Genomic DNA, 20497 nt, shown 5'->3' with positions numbered 1-20497 from the left:
TAGTGCAGTATTGCATGCAAACCAGGACCTGGAGATTCACACTTGACTCCTGTCTTTCACTTGGCCCCTTGCACCAGCCAATCATCCATTTTTGATAATTCTATCTCCTCATTAGCTTTTAAATATATCCCTTTCTCTCCGTTCTTTTTTTTTTTTTCTCTGTGAGATGGTGTCCCGCTCTGTCGCCCAGGCTGGAGTGCAGTGGCATGATCTTAGCTCACTGCAATCTCCGCCTCCTGGGTTCTCCTCCCTCAGTGTCCTGCCCTTTCTCTCCATTCTTATTGCTAGTGCCCTAGTTGGAGTCTTCATTCTAAATCACATGGGACATTACGATGGTCTTTTCACTTTGTTTTCCTGACCCAGAAGCAACTCATCCCATGCCATACTCCCCACTGCTGTCAGGGTACCAAACATTCCCTTGCTTAAAATCTTTCAGTGAGTCCTCATTTTCTTCAGCATAGAATCAAGACCTTTAGGGTGGCCTGCAAGACCCTCAAAATCTGACGCCTACTGACCACTCCAATTTCGTGTCCCCACACTTACACTGCAGTGCAGAGTCACAGATATGTCATCCTTTCTTCACACATGCTATTCCTCCTTGGACACTCTCTACCTTCCTTTCCCCAACTGCTTATTTACTTATTACAGCCCCACCTCCCTGCCCCTCCCACCTTCAGGTGGGTCTCCCTGCTCCTCCTGAGTTAACTCTATTAGAGTGGCTGGCACACTAGATTACAATCATCTGCTTACTCCTTTGCTTCCTAAATAGGCTGTGAGTTTTCAGAGGACAGAGGCTGGGTCTCTTATTCTGGTTTCCTTAGCTAATATAGATAGAACTCAGTAAATATATCTGAAATAAATGAAGGCTATCTTTCTATTTACACTTAAGACCATGTCTTGTAACTCATAATAGAGGTAGACCTGAATAAGGAATGAGGTAACAATTTCAGTTAAAGCATCAGGAAATTACATGCTGGGACTTCCCCAGCTTAACATCTCCAAATCCCAATTTAAGAGCCATATGTGGGTTATTCGTGCTTCACAGTAAATTGAAGAATGCATAAACCTTCTTCTAGAGAATAACATTCTATAGATCTGTGTGTTTTCCTTTCCTATCGGGTTGCTAAGGAAGCTGAAAGAATTTAAGGCTTCAATGCATTGTGACCATATCAGTCCTAGAGTCTAGCATATTTGTTTCTTCCTATTTACGTCTTTGCCTTTATACTTTTGGCTTAATAACCTTTTTGGTGTGGACACAGTGGCTCACACCTGTAACCTCAGCACTTGGGGAGTCCAAGGTGGGAAGACTGCTTGAAGCCAGAAGTTGGGAGACCAGCCTGGGCAACAAAGTGAGACCGTGTCTCTAAAAAAAAAAAAAAAAAAAAATGCTGGGCGTGAAGGTGCATGCCTGTAGTCTCAGCGATTCAGGAGGCTGAGGTGGGAGGATCACCTGAGCTAAGGAGTTTGAGGCTGCAGTGCGCTATGACAGCATTACTGCACTTCAGCCTGTGGTTAAAAATAAATCTTTCTGCATATATGCCTTTTTGGAAAACAAAAGGGGCATAAATATATAAACATACATACACTAAAAACACATTGCCTGTTATTTCTTGTTAGCATAGAAGCAAACAAATGGTTAGGGTGACAATGTAGAAGAACAGAGGTGGAGTCATTGAGAGAAAGTTTGTCTGCGACTACCTAAGCCACACAAGCCATTATGTTGGGAGCTGAAACCCAGATATCATTATCAGAGGAAAACATTTTTTGCTGGCACAGATCGATATTTTCAGGACTTCCAACTCTTCTCGAATGGGCTCCTTTTTATTACAGAGATTTTTACAACAGTTAGCATTGAACAGAAAAGGCAAATATTTCCAATATTCAGTGAAGTAGAGAATCAGAGCTTAGATGAATTTGATCATCTGGTACAAGCCCCTATATTTAAAGGAAAAGGTGGCACACATGATCCTGAGTGTAGGCCTTCATGATTTATTTTCCCTTTCCCTTTAATTTCATTAGTCATGAAGCCTGTTGGATTTCCCACTGGAATCCTCCCCTTCTCCAGTCTTCCTCTTAGGCCCTGGCTCAGGCTTTCTTCCTCCTAAGTCTTTCTCTTCTAAATTTCCACTCTCATTGCCGTCTCCATACGGCTAAATCTCTCCTCTGCTTAGAACCTGTCACAGCCTCCCCACAACTCATACTTTAGTTCTGAACACACATGTAAAACTTCTGTATCCTCTCCAGGATGGTTCCCTCTTAGTGCAAACCCACATCTTCTTTGCTCTGGACATCCTGAATGGTTTGTATTCCTCATGTTGCTATATGAGTGCCAAAGTGCTTCTATTCTGGGTAGAATCACCCTCCCACCCCTTCGTCATCTGGCTAATCCCTGCTCATCCTTCGAGACTCAGCTGAGACAGCTTCTCCTAATGACCTCAACACCTTCCTCTGTGCTCCAAAGCACCCGCTACTTATCATCACTCACTGCTCTCGGCCTCCCTCACTGGACTGTGAGTTACTTAAGATCAGGGATTATTTAGCACTGAGCTCCCAAAATATAACTGGCTGACCAGAAGAGGTCTCCAGGAAGGTTTGTTAAATGAAAGTGGATACATTTAGCACACTGCTGTGGGCATGCTTAGGAAATGCATCTGAAATAGGCCTCACTCATCACAATTTCCATGAAATACGAAGTGTGTATCTCCCTAATCCCCGCCTATCATTTCTATCATCCTATTATTTCAAGTCTATCATTTTTTATTTCTTCTACTCTTTCTAATTTTATCAAATCTTCTCCACTCCTTCTCCTGACCTCACTTGTCTAACTGAAAAAAAAAATCCTAAATCCATTTAGATTTGACTTAGATTTGTTTTCAAATTGAAAGCCAACTGTGCTAAATACAATTTATTAAATGGATTCTTCCCTTCCTTATTTATTCTAGGTATATTCTATTTTAGGTATAATCACCTTTTATAAAAAAATAAAGATGGGGTTTCACCATGATGGCCAGGCTGGTCTTGAACTCCTGACTTCAGGTGATCCACCCACCTCAGCCTCCCAAAGTGCTAGGATTACAGGTGTGAGCCACCACGCCTGGCCTAATCCCTTATAAATAATATGATTTGTTTTGGAAACCTTTTCTTCTATTCCATTGGCCTATTATCACACTGGTTTAGTTATTATCAGTTTGTTATCTTACCCAGCTATTTGTTTTTAAAATAAATTTTTCCTATTAAAAACCATGGAGGAGTATTTTAAATATACAAATAAGCAAAGAAAAAACCCAAATTACTCATAATTCCACAAAGATAAACATAATTATCATTTTTATGTAAATAGATGGCTTTCATGGCTGACTTTTACTTAACCATTTTGCCATATTAACTGATCTTTTCCAACCTCCTGTAGAATGTACTGGCTGATGACTATTGAATGCTGAATATTCCTGGAGAGGGGCTTCCACTCACAGGCCTGTGTTCTGTGTGCTCATTCTCAGCATTAGATGGTTGTGCTTAGCAAGGGTCAGGTGTGTATATTTCAACATGTTATAGAGGTGTGACGGTTACACTACTGCCAGGATTATTTAAATATTATTGTATATTGATAAAAACAATGAATATGAAAAGAGTCATTTCTATAAAAATTAATCCTTTGAAAAGTTGAATGCCTTGCAAAAATTCAAAAAAATGCTAAAATTACTATGCTCAAGCTATGTGAGGGTGAGAAACATAAACATTGCAAACAAATTATAAAAACCTGGGAACCGATGGGCGCGGTGGCTCATGTCTGTAATCCCAACACTTTGGGAGGCCGAGGTGGGTGGATCACGATGTCAAGAGATCAAGACCATTCAGGCCAACATGGTGAAACCACGTCTCCACTAAAAATACAAAAATTAGCCAGGTGTAGTGGCAGGTGCCTGTAGTCCCAGCTGCTTGGGAAGCAGAGGCAGGAAAATTGCTTGAACCTGGGGAGGTGGAGGTTGCGGTGAGCCGAGATTGTGCCACTGCACTCTGGCCGGGTGACAGAGCGAGACTCTGTCTCAAAAACAACAACAACAAAAAAAAAACCCCACACACCCAAAAAAACTAGGAATCTACACTCAATGGGCTTCGTAAGCATCTCTGATTTTTTATCCATTTTAATAATCAATATTTCATATTATTATACTTTTGGGAGGTTACATTATTGGTGGTGTTAATGCCAAAGACAGTAGACAACTTCAGAAGAGTCAGGAGTCTTAAAGAAGAATATACCTATGTTGTAATTTAAAATGATTTTCATTTCTCCTTTTTTTTTGAGACGGAGTTTCACTCTTGTTGCCAGGCCAGAGTGCAATAGTGCGATCTCGGCTCACTGCAACCTGCATCTCCCAAGTTCAAGCGATTCTCCTGCCTCAGCCTCCCGAGTAGCTGGGATTACTGGCATGCGCTGCCACCAGGCCCAGCTAATTTTGTATTTTTAGTAGAGATGGGGTTTCTCCACATTGGTTAGGCTGGCCTTGAACACCTGCCCTCAGATGATCCACCCACCTCAGCCTCCCAAAGTGCTGAGATTGCAGGGTGTGAGCCACTGCACCCGGCCAACAATGCTTTGCTTGATCTCATTTATATGAAATAAATATTCTTACATATCTTATAAGATTGAGCCCCTGCTTTCTTCACTAACTATATTGTAAACATTATTCCAAGTTATTAAATATTATTTACATCATTGTGAATGCCTTCCCAGTCCTTATCGAACTTTTATTTATGCTTTTTCAAATTTAACATTAAAACTATGTACCTTTCTTGATTTTGCCAGGACTGACAGGAAGTTTGGAATTTAGTCTTACACCTAGCCTAGGATTTCTTATATAGCTAATTTCCTTTCCTCAATTTTTTCGATTTGCCTCTTAATTACAAAACTTGTATGTGTGGTGTGTGTTAAAATTGTTTTATTTTGTTGTAAGCTGTTGAGAATCCTTTCTGGAAGATGGAGTGAGTAGACCAGCCACAAATACCTAATATCCTGTCTCCCAGTGTGAGGTTACAGGATGCAACCTGAGATTGACTGAAAGCCGCTTTGTTTTGCCTTGAAGGCAATTCCTTCCTGTTGCCTCTCTAGTCTTGACAGTCCTGGCCAGGTAGCTTGTAAGTACCTAGAGAGCTTTAAGGTTTCTATTGAAATTCCTGATAAGCCCATGAAATGGTCTAATAGCTTAGCTTTACTTTTTCTGGAATCCTAAACTTAACCTAGGTGAATCTGCTAAAATTATTTTTCTTGGAATTGGGACAGTAAATGAGGCACGTTGTCAAATTAAAGGCATAAAGCAATTCTGATTTTCACTACTACTTGCCACAAGTTAAAAAAAAAATAATGTGTAGAGCAAGCTTGTCCAACCCATGGCCCGCAAGACGCATGTGGCCCAGGACGGCTGTGAATGCAGCCAAACACAAATTCATAAACTTTCTTTAAAAAAAAAAATATATATATATATATATATATATATATATGGCATACATATGCAATTTTTTTTCTTAGCTCATCAGCTATCGTTAGTGTTAGCATATTTTATGTGTGGCCCAAGACAATTCTTCTCCTTCCAGTGTGACCCAGGAAAGCCAAAAGATTGGACACCCCTGGCAGACTCAGTGGGCTGGTTCCACAGCACCTGATCAAAGGCATGAAGCCAAAGAGCCTCACGAGGTACTGGCTTCTTTCTGAACCTTTCAACATCTGTAAGAGCTTTGAGCTGTACAGCTATTTAAAGCAGCTAAAATGTTAATCACTACTTAAATATTAAGATAGGGTGCATAAGTACAGTACCTCCTAAAAGAATCTATTTTCTTTGATTTGAGGTTAAATACAGAGTATGCATTCCATGGCCAAACAGGAAGAAAAGACTTTCAGGTACCTTTCAGATGTGAGGCTTTTCACAGGCTCTTTAATCATCAGGTGGTCTATGTAATAGAAATTATGTAAATCTGCATCAGAACCACTCAAAAAAAGAAAGAACAGTCCAGATTGGTTAACATTCTTCAGAATCCCAAATTCCTCCAGCTAAGTTTAAGATGCCTCACAAATATTCTGTAACAACTCTTTCGGCAGGACGGCATAAACAACCAGGACTCTCATCAGCTCACACTTGCTAATGAGACAGTTCACAGTACAGCCCCTCAAGAAAAATCCAAAATAACAAAACAAATTAGGAGAGGTTTATGGTATTGGAAAAGGTCTTCCACTTAAGAAAAACATCCCTTCCTTAGTCCCTACTATTATCTACAATGATTGGCTTTTAAAAAGCTTGATTTTTTCTGAACTCTGAATGGGTCACAGCTACTGCCTAAATGATGGCACACCACAGTTTCACAAATGCAGTAAACACAGTGCAGATCCAGGCTTCAATTCACTTGCAGGGCACTGGACCAGGCACAGTGAATGTTTTCCATGACAGACATCGTCCAGTGGTGGCTTTTCTACTCTGCCTGATGATTGAGTTCAGTTGCAATCTTAGCATTCACACGGCAACTCAGACTCCAGCTATGAAGCCTGGCTAGGCAGTGGATAAACTCTGTACTTCAGAAATTGGTTTTAGTACATTTATGTTTGCTATTCCTAGGCCCCCAGAACATGCTGTGAGAGGCAGAAAGGAATAGTTAGGAAATTCTAGGGCACCCTTGCAGCATACTGACCTAATTTGAAATGAAGATGTTGCCCACGATTTTATCAGTCACCGCTCTGGGAAGTGTTACAACACAGCAGACAATAACATTCTTTCCTATAAAATTTTATTTATTACATAAAAAATGTCTATACATTTGTTAGACTAAAATACAGTTTTCATTATAATTCTGGCAACTGAGTCAGTACACAGAGGAAAGTTAGCATTAGATCAGCACTTTTGTTTCTAGTTCATATTTCTGCACAAGAAAAACATTTCAAAGCTCCATTTCATATAGGCTCATTGTTCTCTGAAGCCAGATGGAATTCCAACCAATTCAGAGCTCTTGAAAGTTAACTTCCCAGCAAGATTTGATAACTCCAACTCCACAAAGTTAATTGCTTAATATACATATTTTTAAAGTCCTCTGAGAGCATAATGCTCCATCTGTAAAGTCTGCACTGTGTCAATAACGACAGTCACAAATACTAGGACTACAACTGTGTCTGTGGGGCATGTTCAAGCACCTACATGTATGTTTCCCCACATGAATACAGTGTAGTGACACTGTAATAAGAAAAAAATCCAAAATAATGGTAAGGTAAATGATCCCAAACTATGGAATTCATGGAAGGCTTAACTGCGATCCTCCAGTTCAGAATGGACAAAGACAAGACAAGATACAAAAATTCATTTTGGCACTACGAAACAGGATGCAAATGACAAAAAAAAAAAAAAAAAAGAAAGAAAAAGACAAAAAGGCATCAGATTGAGAAATGTGGCACTACAACATACTTCTCATGCCACATTACACAGTCGCGAGAAATCTGATGTGTTTTCTGCTCATTCCACCCCATATGCTGGGCTGGGCTCGACACTGGATGGGAAGACTCAGTGCCTTAGAGATCTATAGCAGGTCCCTACTGTATGGGCTGATCTTTAAATTTGGCCGCCTTATTATTCCAGGAGCTCTATTCTAAACTCAAGGAGTTCAGAAAGGCTGTGCCAGCCAGGAAGTAAAGTTGGACCTTTGGTCTTCAGAAGATAGGCTGTTGTCTTTGGTTGTTTTTTGAAGTCCCGTTATTTCACATGATGACCCTCACACTTTCCTCCCCGCCTTTTTGTTCATTATAAAGTTTTTTCCTCCTATAATAAAATCAGTTAACAACCACAAAACTAACTTCATTAGGTGTAAAATCTCTAACAAGTGCATTCAGTGGTCCAGAATATTTTGAGAAACTATAACAATTTCTTTTCATTATGGAGCTGTTAGTATCCTTATATAAGGAAGAAATCAGAAAACTCCACAACACAACACAACTCTAGTAGCACTAAGGCAACACAGCAGAAGAAAAGTTAACTGTCCCCATGTGCTCATCTCTGAAAATCAAAATAGGCAAAAACAATAGGGGCCAAAAAGCAAGCTCTGAGCACAGACTACAGGAACCTAGAGGATGGGGAAAATCTACTTAACATTCCAGCCCCCAAAGCTATTATTGTCTTATTCCTGTGTGGTATCTAGTACAATTTATGAGAAAGTCACAACCTGATTATCAACATGGTAAATGAAGAGAGAGCTCACATTTTCTAGTGGCAGGTAGAATGATCCACGGAACCCATTCTATCTGCCCAATTATTCCCAAGTCTTTTCAATGCCTACTTATATGATTTAACACATACTCCTGAAATGACAGCTCAAATTATAATGCCAGATGACAGGATGGGTGGATCAGATTCATATACAAAAGTCAGAATATTCCCTTTAAGTCTTATACTTCTGTGTCAAAAGGACATATCAAATTTAGATACACTGGATTTAGGCCCTTTTCTATCTGACATGGGGATTCCCACCAGTGGTCTCTGTATTTACTACTGTGGAAGGTTCATTAAAGCTCTTCTAGGCTGTTTGCGGTGGCTCACGCCTGTAATCTCAGCACTTTGTGAGGCTGAGGTGGGTGGATCACCTGAGGTCAGGAGTTCGAGATCAGCCTGGCCAACATATTGAAACCCCATCTCTACTAAAAATACAAAAATCAGCCAGGTGTGGTGGCATATGCCTGTGGTCCCAGCTACTCAGGAGGCTGAGGCAGAAGAATCGCTTGAACCTGGGAGGTGGAGGTTGCAGCATGCCGAGGTTGCAGCAAGCTGAGACAGCGCCACTGCACTCCAGCCTGGGTGACAGAGCAAAACTCTTGTCTCAAAACAAAACCAAAACCAAAACCTCTTCTATGAATGTGGGGCGGGGTAGGGAGCTGACTTTTCTCTTTTTTTCACCAGCCGGTTATGACATTTCCACTTTCTTCAGCCTGAAAAGGTTGATGTCTGACTATAAATCATGAGCCACTGGAATCAAATTTCACAAGAACTTCAAGCTCCCTGAATAATTTCTGCCTGGTTTCTCAAGGGCCCAGGGAGCCTTCCATGTAGACACAGCACCGTTACCTAATAGCAAGGTGCAGATGTGAAGAAATCCACATGCTTCCCTATAGAAGATGGAGTAGGATAAAGGACTGGGGACGGAGTTCTACTGGCAGAGCAGTCCGAAGCTGCTCTAGTGCGTGACTGGAAAACTTGAAAACAGAAAACACCTCCCTGGCTTATGTTGGGAGAAAAAACACCTTTAGCATCTGCTCCTCCAACTTTCTACCAAATTTATTTTTTTGCCAACTATGGACTACACTTGAGTTTGCTAATTCATCATCATCTTCAACTGTTCATAGACGTGTTGACAAATATATTTTAAGACAGCAATATACTGATAACACTAAGCCACATAATGTCGTATCTGAGCTACAATAAAAAGAATCAAGTATTTTAGTTGATGAACTAATTCCAAGGATTCCCTATTTATTTCTTCTGGAATTATTTTGGCCCATTGCAAATAATCTGGTACCTCGCCCAGAATAACCCCCAGGACACACACACACACACGTGTACACTCCCGCATACCTCCAAGGAATAAAATCTTACTGTCATGAAGTTATTCCTGCAGATTAGAGTGGTTTCTATTCCCTAACCTGCTATTAAACTACATAAAGTTTTTAAGTTATAAAACGATTCCAGGCCAGAAGGTGGTAAGTATCATCTCAAAAGTATCTCTAGTGGAAGCCTAATCACACTTTTTCATTTCAAAAAACATTAACAGAACAACTTTAGAGCAGGCTTCTGACTTGTGTTCATCAGCCCGAGGGGTTAGTTGTGGGGGAGCTGGCAGTCTGAGGGCCCTGAAATTCTATGAGCATTTTGAGTGTTCATAGACATGCTATGAGCATTTGAGAGGAACATAGTCCATAATTTTCTTAAGCTCAAAGAGACCCATGGCCCCTTCAAAGTAACTTGTTTTTGAATATTAAATTCAGGTCTTAGGAAATAAAAGTGAAAAATTTCTGAGACATTTGTAAATTACAATGTTTCCATGTTCAACTAGATCTTCACTAGACTATTAATAAAAGCTTTATTGTTCTGAGCTCCATGTCCTGGAGAAAATCATTTAAGTTGTAAAACTGAGCAACTGAAGAATAGCTAATAGGTCTCTAAAAATTTCATATATTTTTCACAAATTTACTAATCAGTTTCCTTAGAAAATAACACATTCTGTTCACATAATTTACAAAAGTGGCAAACATTCATGCAATATTGAAACGGAATCATAGATGGGAGGAAGAAAGGGCACTATAGTATTTCTATAGAAAAGAAAGGTTTTCACAGAAATCAGTTAAGTTTAAAAACCGCATTCAAGTTTTCTGTAAGAAAGATATTTTCAAAGATTTAAATCTTGGATTTAAATTATCCTTTTAAAATTAAAATGTGGAATATAAGAATTTGGCTCAAACTTGTGAAATTTCAATGGGAAAAATGTGTTATTCTAAATTTGCTAGTGTACACAACGTGTGTAATTTTTGTTTTTTAAGTTCGCTAGCTTTAGATTTTCTCTTGGCATACTCAAGGGTCTTGCTTTTTTTTTTTTTTTTTTTTTTAATTTGGACTATGTGCCACTAAGTTAACAAAGATGAGTTAATTCCAAGAAGCTACTGTGTATGAACAGTGCCTACTTTTCAAAAGGACTAACATGCATTCTTAGTACACAAAGACACACGAATATGCATTTAAAGCAAAAGGCAGCCTAAGCTGTGAATACAGAATACACAAATCTCTGCATTATGCATTTACTTATGAACCCCAATTTTTTTCAATATATATTCACAGACCACTTTTTAACAACTCTAGGCAAGCCATTATAATGCATTCCAATTTGTCAGATGGAATGTATGAAAAGAAAACAGAAATTAACTATTGCAGGTACACTGATAAGCCTTCAAACTCTGAGAGTTTTGTTGTTGTTTTTTTAAAGTAGCAGTAGAAAAGCAGTAAAGAATGTACTTATTGAAAAGCAAAAGCTTAAAGACCTTTCTGGAGGAAACTTCTCAGAGGCCATGTTAAGGCTATTGTCAAGTCCAATTTAAATGAAAAAGTTACTGTCCAAAAATCAAATAAAATGTTCAAGTCACCATTACTGGCAGTTCAGGTTTTGGAACTGATCACAAAATTCTACCTGGCAGGCTAGGAGATCTCTTGAAGTGGCCGCTAGTAGCTAGTGATAGTACATGGTGGAAATGGTTGAAGCCTCGGGGGCAGTGATGTGGTCTCACACATATGGGGTGCCTGCAGTTCCTGTAGCTATTTTGAAGAGGGAGGGAGAGGTAATAACTCTGCTCTAAAGCAAAGTCAGTCCAGAATGAAGGGGTCAGTGCCTCATACCCCCTACTGGGGTGAAATCCTAAAACTGCCCAAGGAAGGCAAGGGAGCCTTTGGGAGATACCAAGTTCAGTGGTATTGGAAAGAACTTACAGTCAGCACCTTAATGCCCTTCAATGGTGGCGTGGTGGGAGGTGGTGGTGAGGCAGGGAAGAATAAGAGCATCTCTACAAAGGAAAACATTTCTAGCATAATTTTAAAATAAACTGAGTAAGTACCTCCCCCCTTAACCATTATGGAAAAAGTTTGGGGACCAACACACAGTTAAGCTACTTAAGTTGTAGTGACTTAGGACTTAATTATCTTATAGGATAGGATAAAAACTTTAATCCTAAACATTAGCCATTGCATTAAATGGTTTAAAGGAACAACTGGGTTTGAGCTCTGCTCATCCATGCAAGGATTATACAATCTCAGTGCTCTAGCTAAATTGCTAATGTTTAATTACTATTGCACGGGTAAGCCTCTCATAGAAGATGGGTCTCTTGCATTTACACTGAAATATAATTTTTCTCTTCCACATTATGGAAGACCTTATTTTTGAGGCAGGAGCTTTAAAAAGGCCTAAATTATGCACCAGAGCCTTAATTATCTGATGACAGAAACCATGACACTCTGGTCACTACCACAATTGACAATACAAGACCCTAACTAAAACTCTAGAAATATGAGTCCTGAATGAAGTTTTGAAGATTCACCACAGAAAAAGACAAAAACCACAACACAGAATCAATGATTTATAAAATTATTTGGGAATCCACATTTCACAGATAAATTTTTGTTCTTCATCTATTCTTCTCACTTGGGCAGAAGATGGAAGCAGTGAGCAAATAGCAATAAGGCAGCCCGTAGCTAGCTGAAGAATGACTTGAAATGAATGAACAGAGGCAGCAGGAATATCCAAACATAACCTCAACACATTAATATTGCTTAAAATCCTCTGTGAGGCTTATCAAATTAATCAAGGAATAAAGCTCATGAGAGAGTGATATTCCACATATCAAATATCTCTCTGTGTGTGCCTGTGTAATATATATGCATATCTGCATATATCTATATGGCACATGAATTTACTTAAGGAAAACAGCCTGGCAATTAATTTGCAACTCAAATGACATGGTTACACATAGATCATAATTTCTAAACACAATGTTAGTAAAACAAAATTTATTTGTAAAACAGGACCTGTTATATAAAATGGCACACAATCAAGTTATACAAAAATACAAAATTTCTTTCTGATTACAGTTCTAGTTGCAAATGATAATTAGAAAGCATTCCTGGTGGCTTCCAAATAGCTGAGATTGCGAGCATATGGAACAGGGAGCAGCAACAGTCCATGATGCAGGGATGTCCAAGTGAGTAGAACCTAATTTCCAAGTTCAGGACTTCCATCAGGTCACTTTGGAGGGACACCTCTTAAAATTGCTAGCTCCTTGAATATCTTCTGCTTTGATACCCATCTTCTAGACTTTTGCCAATTCTAAATTTAGTTCCCAACATTTGTGAAAGTCCAAAATCTGTGTGGCTATGAAACAGATGGTATTCTGAATTTTCTCACATGATTTGCTCTCTCATCTATTTGGACAATTGTTAGTTACATAATTATATTTGCTCCATTTCAAATGAATAAGAGAACAGTGATACTGTTTGGTGATGCTAGATGTTAGATGTTGACTTCAGGAGAATTATTCTTTCAAAATAGCTACTCTCGCCGTGTTGGTTTCTCAGATCTTGCTAATACATGAGCTCTTAATTGTATGTATGTATGTGTGTGTGTTTTTAAATCCAGACTCATTGCAAATGTTCTGAAAAATCAGAAATATTACATGAACTTTGAAAAGAAACGAAGGCATTTAGCAAATCTTAGCCTAGCTATAGTAAAGAACACCAATACTTAAAAAAAAAAAATACAATTTACCTTTTGCAGCAATTTAAAGGTCCAACCCTTTGAAAGGAAGCACATTAGCAAACAGCTGCTTATTAAGCCCTAGTGACATTACTTGTATGCATTTCCATAACACCGGTCTAATTCACTGTCTAGTTCTGGTAGGAGGCAATGCTTTCTTTCAAAAGACTCTCCTTCCATGGAATGATAAAATGCTGAGACTTTTTTTTTTTTTTTTTTTTTTTTTTGTACAGAGCCTGTATTTAGTGCAATAAGTTTAAAAAATTTGCTCTGAAATATTTACTTTACATTAACAAAAATAGCTTTTTTTAAAAAAATTGTAACAAAAAGGAGTTATCGCATAAACAGATCATGAATTATTCTTAGCAAATTACACTTTTTTTCTTAAAGCATTCACCTTTACAATAAGCAGAACAATGGAATATTAGCCATTCATATCTGGTAAGCTTTAGGAATAAAAAAGCAAAAAACCCCAAATCCACCCCCAAACAAAAAAGAAAAACCAGTCATACTGGAGGATCAAAACATTAGCCAATTCTTCAGTTAAACATTGTAGAACTCTGGATACTCAATGAATTGCCAAGGAGAGGAGCACCTGCCAGTATGTTTTCAGATTTTATAGTAAGTATTTGAATAAAATGGCCGTTTAACCCTAAGCCACTGATGTTCCTCTGAAGCAGAAGCCCAAGCACCGGAATTTTCAATGCTTTATGTTCCATGTTTCTGTCCCTTCTTTATTCCTCCCAGCATTACTTAATCTGCAAATCAATACACAGAAGCTTAAAGGCTAAACTCGCTGGGTGCCCCAGCTTCCTTTCAAATCAGGCACACAAATGTGTGGAGGATGCTACCGAAGTCAAAAAGGAAAGAAAGACAAAATATAAGGAAAAAGTTTGCATACGAAAGATTATCTACCCTTTTCTTTTTTTTACCTACTTTCTTTTATAGAAGTGTTAGGGTAAACTACAAATACCTGAGGAGTTGGTTACCTTTCAATGTTAGCTGACAAATGTATGAACTATTATGAAAATTCCCATATTGGGCCCACTTGTATGTTTCTAAAAGTAAAATGACATGGCTTCTTTGATTGGGGAAAACTGATTGGAGTAATTCCTTATTTATCTGAAAGCATATGCCTAGTCTTGATCCACTAGGACTTATGCATCAGTAAAATAAGATCTTGATTTTATACACACATCAGGGAAATCACCCCTGAATAGACTTTAGACATAATTTGGTACAATAATTTTACCTAATTTTAAATAACTATAGTTAAAATCTCCTCTAAGTTATTAAAAATGTTAATCAGATATGAATTTTAACATTTCCATTAAGACAATTACAGTTGAAAACATTAAATGACGGAAGTTGCCTTGTAAAAGCCACCCGTATGAAAGGAGTACATGTTTGACAAAAATAAGCATAAAAAAGGTATTAAATCCCTGTTCCTTTTCTCTGATTTTGGCTGATTTATGTGTGTGTGTGTATATACATATACATATATATATACACACATACATATACATATATACACACACCCACACACACAAATACATAGTTATGTGTATATATTGTTTTGGAATGTCAATGGATTTCCATAACCGTCGGCTACGTTCAAGCAGAACTTGCTCCCGAAGCCTAGAAAACAAAGTCATACAGAGTATAATCTTAGACAATTACCATTAAAAGGAGATCATGAATGATGTTACAAATATACACATGGTCACAAACAGCAAGAGGGCAAAATGGACTGAGAATTCTTCTCCCCTGAATTCCTAGAGCTGAAATTCTTATGAATGTTGAAAGTCACGCTTCCTCCAGGGTCACCTCGGAGACACACAGAGCATACTTCTAGCCCATTTTTCTACAGTGTCTAGGATTTTTCTTCCCCTTTCTCTTTATTTCCTATAATGATAGCAAGCAGGCAGTTATAAAGTCTCTTTCCTAAACCTCTTCATCACTTTTGGTACATTTTTCCAAAATCTCTTTCAAAGAATCACTTAAAAAATTCATCAATCTTTAAAGTTTCCTTAACCAGCCTCTCTAAAGGAAAAGTTCAAGAGCAAAACTGGAAGTTCTCATATTCAGTTCAATGATCCTCCATCAAAAGAAAAATATAAAGCCTCATTTTACTGAACATGATTTTAAAGGCTAAAAATGAAGCCTAAATTAAAATATCCCATTGAGGAGGGAGGAAGATAGTGAATTCAAACAGCAGCAATGTTTCTAGAGTGATTGCAAAATAGGCATGATGCTCTTTTATAGAACTTTCAACTACAGCAACAATATGTCAATTATATCAAGCAAATACAAATAAGCAATCCTAAATTCTACCAATTCCCCAAACTTTCAGTAGAAATTTCTCAAATAGTTTTTTAGAAACAAATGCAAGGGAATGGTGTTAGTAGGGGCCAACTCTAATCATGCATACTGTGAAAGAGAAAAAAGAAAGAAGGTACTGAGGTGCTGAAAAAATAAAATTACTCTGTAAGCAGTATTTCACACTTGTCTTCTGGGAGATTTTTTTAACCATTTAAAATATCATTCTTAGGGACCCAATGCTACAATGTCCAAAGCACCTGAACAATGCACACAGATGTATTTTGGGATGTAGCAGAGGGTTTTTGCCATTCATCTGCAAGCAATGAACTGATGAACAACATAAAATGAAAGCAAAAATTAAAGATTTTAATGCATTATTTGAAGTAAGGGACACTATATTTCAAACTGAAAATACTAATAGGAAAAAACTCTTTCTAAAATATTTGGCATCTGATAGAATGCCACATAACCTGGGCAATTCTCCCAGGATTATTACCTATAAATTAGGAGTTTAGGTAAGGAAGGTATACTTGCATTCTGATCTACTACAATTCACCTACCATTTATGAAAGAATACTACAGAAATCTGTGCCAGCTCATGGTCAAATTATCTAGTCTTCAACCTTGAAATATTTTTCCCTTTCTTTAAATGCTTATTACTGAATGATGTAAAGAAAGCTTCAATCACTGGAAAAACAGAAAAGTGGGGAAAGCTTGGTCTATATTTTAGGATTTCGTACGTCTTTTTAAGTTTTGGGCTTGGAATCCATTTGCTGAACAATTAGGACTACCAAGCAGTGGAAGGAAGGAAGTCTTCCTCATTTCTCCATGTTGCCATAGGGTTGGCAGAATCTCCACTGCTGCCCTCCTCAGCCCTTGTGAAGTAAGAGGGATACAGAAGGTGTGTGTGTGTGGGGGTAGTGGGGAGGGCGGGCATGAAACCTGACTGGAAGTATTTCTGGTGAGCTCCCATCTGCCCAAGCAATCCATGTCTGGGTGATGCAAACTTAAAATTCAGAGCTCTGTGGGTACTAGCATGATCTGTGCTCTGGGAAGCTAAACATTTAAATTTGATTTTATAATTATTCAGGCTATTAAGTAAGAGTAACACCAAAACAGGCACTGGAAGGGGTTATAGAGGAAAGAGTTTATATCTAAATATTTTATTGAGGCTTTAACTTAGGTTGAATATGCAATTAGTTTACATATACACAGAACCTCCCTGCCTCCCTCCATAAATAAACCTATTTCCTTTACTCTTACTTAAATGAGCTTATTTTATACCATATATTTTTAAGTTGAAAACCTGTAAATCAGGGGTAACCAATCTTTTGGCTTTTCCAGGCCCCCCTGGAAGAATTGTCTTGGGCCACGTATAAAATACAATAAGGATAGCTGACGAGCTTAAAAAAATTGCAAAAAAATCTCATAATGTTTCAAGAAAGTTTAAATTTGTGTTGATCCGCATTCGAAGCCTTCCTAAGCCATATGCGGCCCACAGACAGTAGGTTAGACAAGCTTGCTATAAATCAAATCATTTATTAAAGTGTAAGGAAGACAGAAAGGAAATTTCTTACCTCACACTTTTTAACATTAATGCAGTCAGGGGCACATTGTTTAAAATTAATTATTTAAGAATGTAGACAATTATGTAATATTTGAAAACAAACAAGCTATTTTTAAAATAATGTTTTTATGTTTAAACAGTGTTTAAATTAGAAGTAATTAGACCAATATATGATAGAGGCATCTGTTGTTACGATATAGTGACAATATCCACGGGAAAAGCAGCTCAAGATTCTCTTACACTCATTAAGCTGCTTTTTTCAAATAAAAGTAGAGAGATATATTTGTGTATATATACATATCTATAATATCAATGACTAGAAATAATATGTCCATCTCATAATTAAACTGGGAGAAGACTAGATTGTTTTACTGAATGGGAATGTGAGTACTGATGAAAACAGCTTTGTTTGCTACTGAAAAATAGCTTAAGAAACAAAGTACAACCTAGGCAACAGAAGAAAAAGGCAGCCAAGGGAAAAGGACAGCAATGTAAACAAAACAATATTTTTAAAAGGGGGAGTATGAATTTTAGCAAGTTGAAAGGAATTGCTATGATCACCTTCCAAAATGATAAAAAAATCAAACCGTCAGTTCAAGTGTACACCAAAATGTTCAGTCTGATGAAAGCCAAACGCTGACAGTTAAAAAGGAAATAAGAGCAACAGCAGTTTTACCTTAGGGACAAGACTATCATCCCCAACCCCCCTGAGCACTGACAAGGATGCTGTTCCTTTCAGCTTACTTTTACAGAAGGTGGTCTCAGTTGTGACAAGAATTCTGCCATCCAAGTGATGGGTAAGCACACAAACAGAAAGAGCAGCACGTCCTGCGTGATACAGATAACAAAAGCTTCTCCTGAAGAAGTGCAGTCAGTGAAGACAGAGAGAGAGAGGAAGTGAAAGTGAAATTCTGGGAGGGCGGCCACCTCCTCATCTCCACCTACCATCGGCTTTAGCTCTCTGGCATCAGCGACGCCTCCCTTACCAGCTTCTTTCATTGCTTTCCTACTGTTTTCCACAAACTCCTGCAAAACATGGACCATACTGCATAAATTCTTGGGTCCTTTCAGATTTGTTAGTAGATAAATTCTAAAGAACATTTACATTTTTGACTCAATCTTGGTAAATGAATGGCCTAAAAACATAGCAATAAATAATGCTTAGTATCACACATGAGAGCTACTAAATTTTGTAGGAATGGACTGCAATCCACTGATTAAAATAATCTTCTTTCCATCCATTCATTGTGACACTCTTACTAAGGCTCCAAGAGATAATGTTAGTTCTATCTGGAAGAGAAAATACCTAACATTTTAAAGAGGCTATTTTCTCACACTCAGAATATCATTTTATTTGCTGTTTTATTTTTTTCTATATCAAGGTTTAATGAAACAACAAGAATATGTTACTCCATAAGCCTCCACTTTTAAATAACCATAGAAGGTAAAAGAACGCATTGATATTGCTAAGCACATAATGCTTTTGTTTTAAAATCAAACAAAATCATAAACAAAGTACTTTTTTAGAAAAAATGTGAATCTGACCATGACATTACTTCATAAAGCAGGAGGACAGGGTATATCAACCAGAACCTATGGTTAGCAGTAGTCGAATTGGGAATATGCCCCGAAGGAAACATTTCTGTTCTGTCAATGTTTATGGGGCACTTCTTTATTAAATACTCTGGCCATTCCTACAGAGAAAACTGAAGGGTGGAAAACAGTATTTTTACTCTGCTTTTGATCAGTAACTCAAAAAACAGTAACACTCTTCTAAATGCTTTAATCACAAAAGAGATGCAATACTCATGATTAAATTCTATTAAGAAAATAACCAGTTAGAATTAGTTTAGACATTAAGAAAATGTCCACAATTTAGCTGATGTTGTCAGAAAAAGAAGAAATCGGTGCCAAACTGGTTAGCTAAATCATTTGGAATTCTTGCCATTGGAAAAAGAAAAAATCTAGACTGGGCATGATGGCTCATGCCTGTAATCCCAGCACTTTGGGATGCTGAGGCGGGCAGATCACTCTAAGTCAGGAGTTCGAGATCAGCCTGGCCAACATGGTGAAATCCAGTCTCTATTAAAAATTAGCTGGGTGTGGTGGGGCACACATGTAATCCTAGTTACTCGAGAGGCTGTGGCAGGAGAACTGCTTGAAACCCGGGAGGCAGAGGTTGCAGAGCTAAGATCACGCCACTGCACTCCAGTCTAGGTGACAAAGCAAGACTCCATCTCAAAAAAAAAAAAAAAAAAAAAAGGAAAAAAAAAATCTAGCTTATTTATTAATACACTTATTTTAGATTTAACTGGATAAAATATGCTCCTGGTAAATGACTTGTTATTTCAATGTATAATGCTTAGTATTCATTATTACTCATTTTTGAGATAGAAATATTTCATAGCTTAATAGCAAACTACTATTATTTAGAAAAGCATCTTTACTTTGGTAACATTTAACATCGATTATAATGGTACTTAAACCATTTAATAAGGTTTTCAAATTTTTAAAAAATTTTCATTGTGGTTCTAATATAAAAAATCTGCACAGCCGGGTGCGGTGGCTCAAGCCTGTAATCCCAGCACTTTGGGAGGCTGAGGCGGGCGGATCACGAGGTCGAGAGATCGAGACCATCTTGGTCAACATGGTGAAACCCCGTCTCTACTAAAAATACAAAACATTAGCTGGGCATGGTGCGTGCCTGTAATCCCAGCTACTCAGGAGGCTGAGGCAGGAGAATTGCTTGAACCCAGGAGGCGGAGGTTGCGGTGAGCCGAGATCGTGCCATTGTACTCCAGCCTGGGTAACAAGAGCGAAACTCCGTCTCAAAAAAAAAAAAAATCTGCACATAATATCTGTGCAAAGGTTTAGATCTTAACTAATAAAAAACAATACACTCTATCAGTCATGGGTCTGTTATCTGTATTCATCACAAAATGCTTTCAGTTTGGCCTACCATATTTAAGATGAAGAGTTTCGACCGGGGTAACAGCAGTAACATTTGGGGCAGTGGTAGATAGAGAAAGACAGGAAGGCACTGGGACCTGGGAAACAGGATATCTTGTCTTTGAGCCCCATTTCAGGAAAAGGCACACAGAACATCAGTGGCCCAGTCAATTCAAATCTATCTAACTGCAGAGAGAGGAGCAGCAGGAAGAGGGTGAACTTAGGATTATTAACGAGTGCTGCTCTAGCTAGGTGTATCTGAAATGATCTTGTTCACACCAAGACGCCTTCTTCCCTTACTTACCTAAGATTAACCTCATCCATGAGTGAGTGCTACTGGTTTAATTCTAA

General features: G+C 38.1%; 1 protein-coding gene across 3 annotated transcripts in view; it reads right to left on the bottom strand.

The window, feature by feature from the left end:
• Positions 1-20497, bottom strand: part of SLC44A1 (solute carrier family 44 member 1) — a 186126-nt gene that overhangs the window by 31136 nt on the left and 134493 nt on the right. The window contains exons 15-16 of one of the 3 annotated variants that reach the window (XM_003925259.4): positions 18143-18223; positions 12552-14946 (exon numbers count right to left, since the gene is read on the bottom strand). In XM_003925259.4, coding sequence (XP_003925308.1) covers positions 14923-14946; positions 18143-18223 — 105 coding nt within the window. In that variant the 3' untranslated portion in view covers positions 12552-14922. The other 2 variants (XM_010336001.3, XM_010336000.3) reach the window with 2 other exon arrangements.

The sequence above is a fragment of the Saimiri boliviensis genome, chromosome 2, assembly GCF_048565385.1.
Source record: "Saimiri boliviensis isolate mSaiBol1 chromosome 2, mSaiBol1.pri, whole genome shotgun sequence".
Taxonomy (NCBI): Eukaryota; Metazoa; Chordata; class Mammalia; order Primates; family Cebidae; genus Saimiri; species Saimiri boliviensis.
Note: the sequence above shows the minus strand (reverse complement) of the source record. Positions and strands in the feature narration are given on the sequence as shown.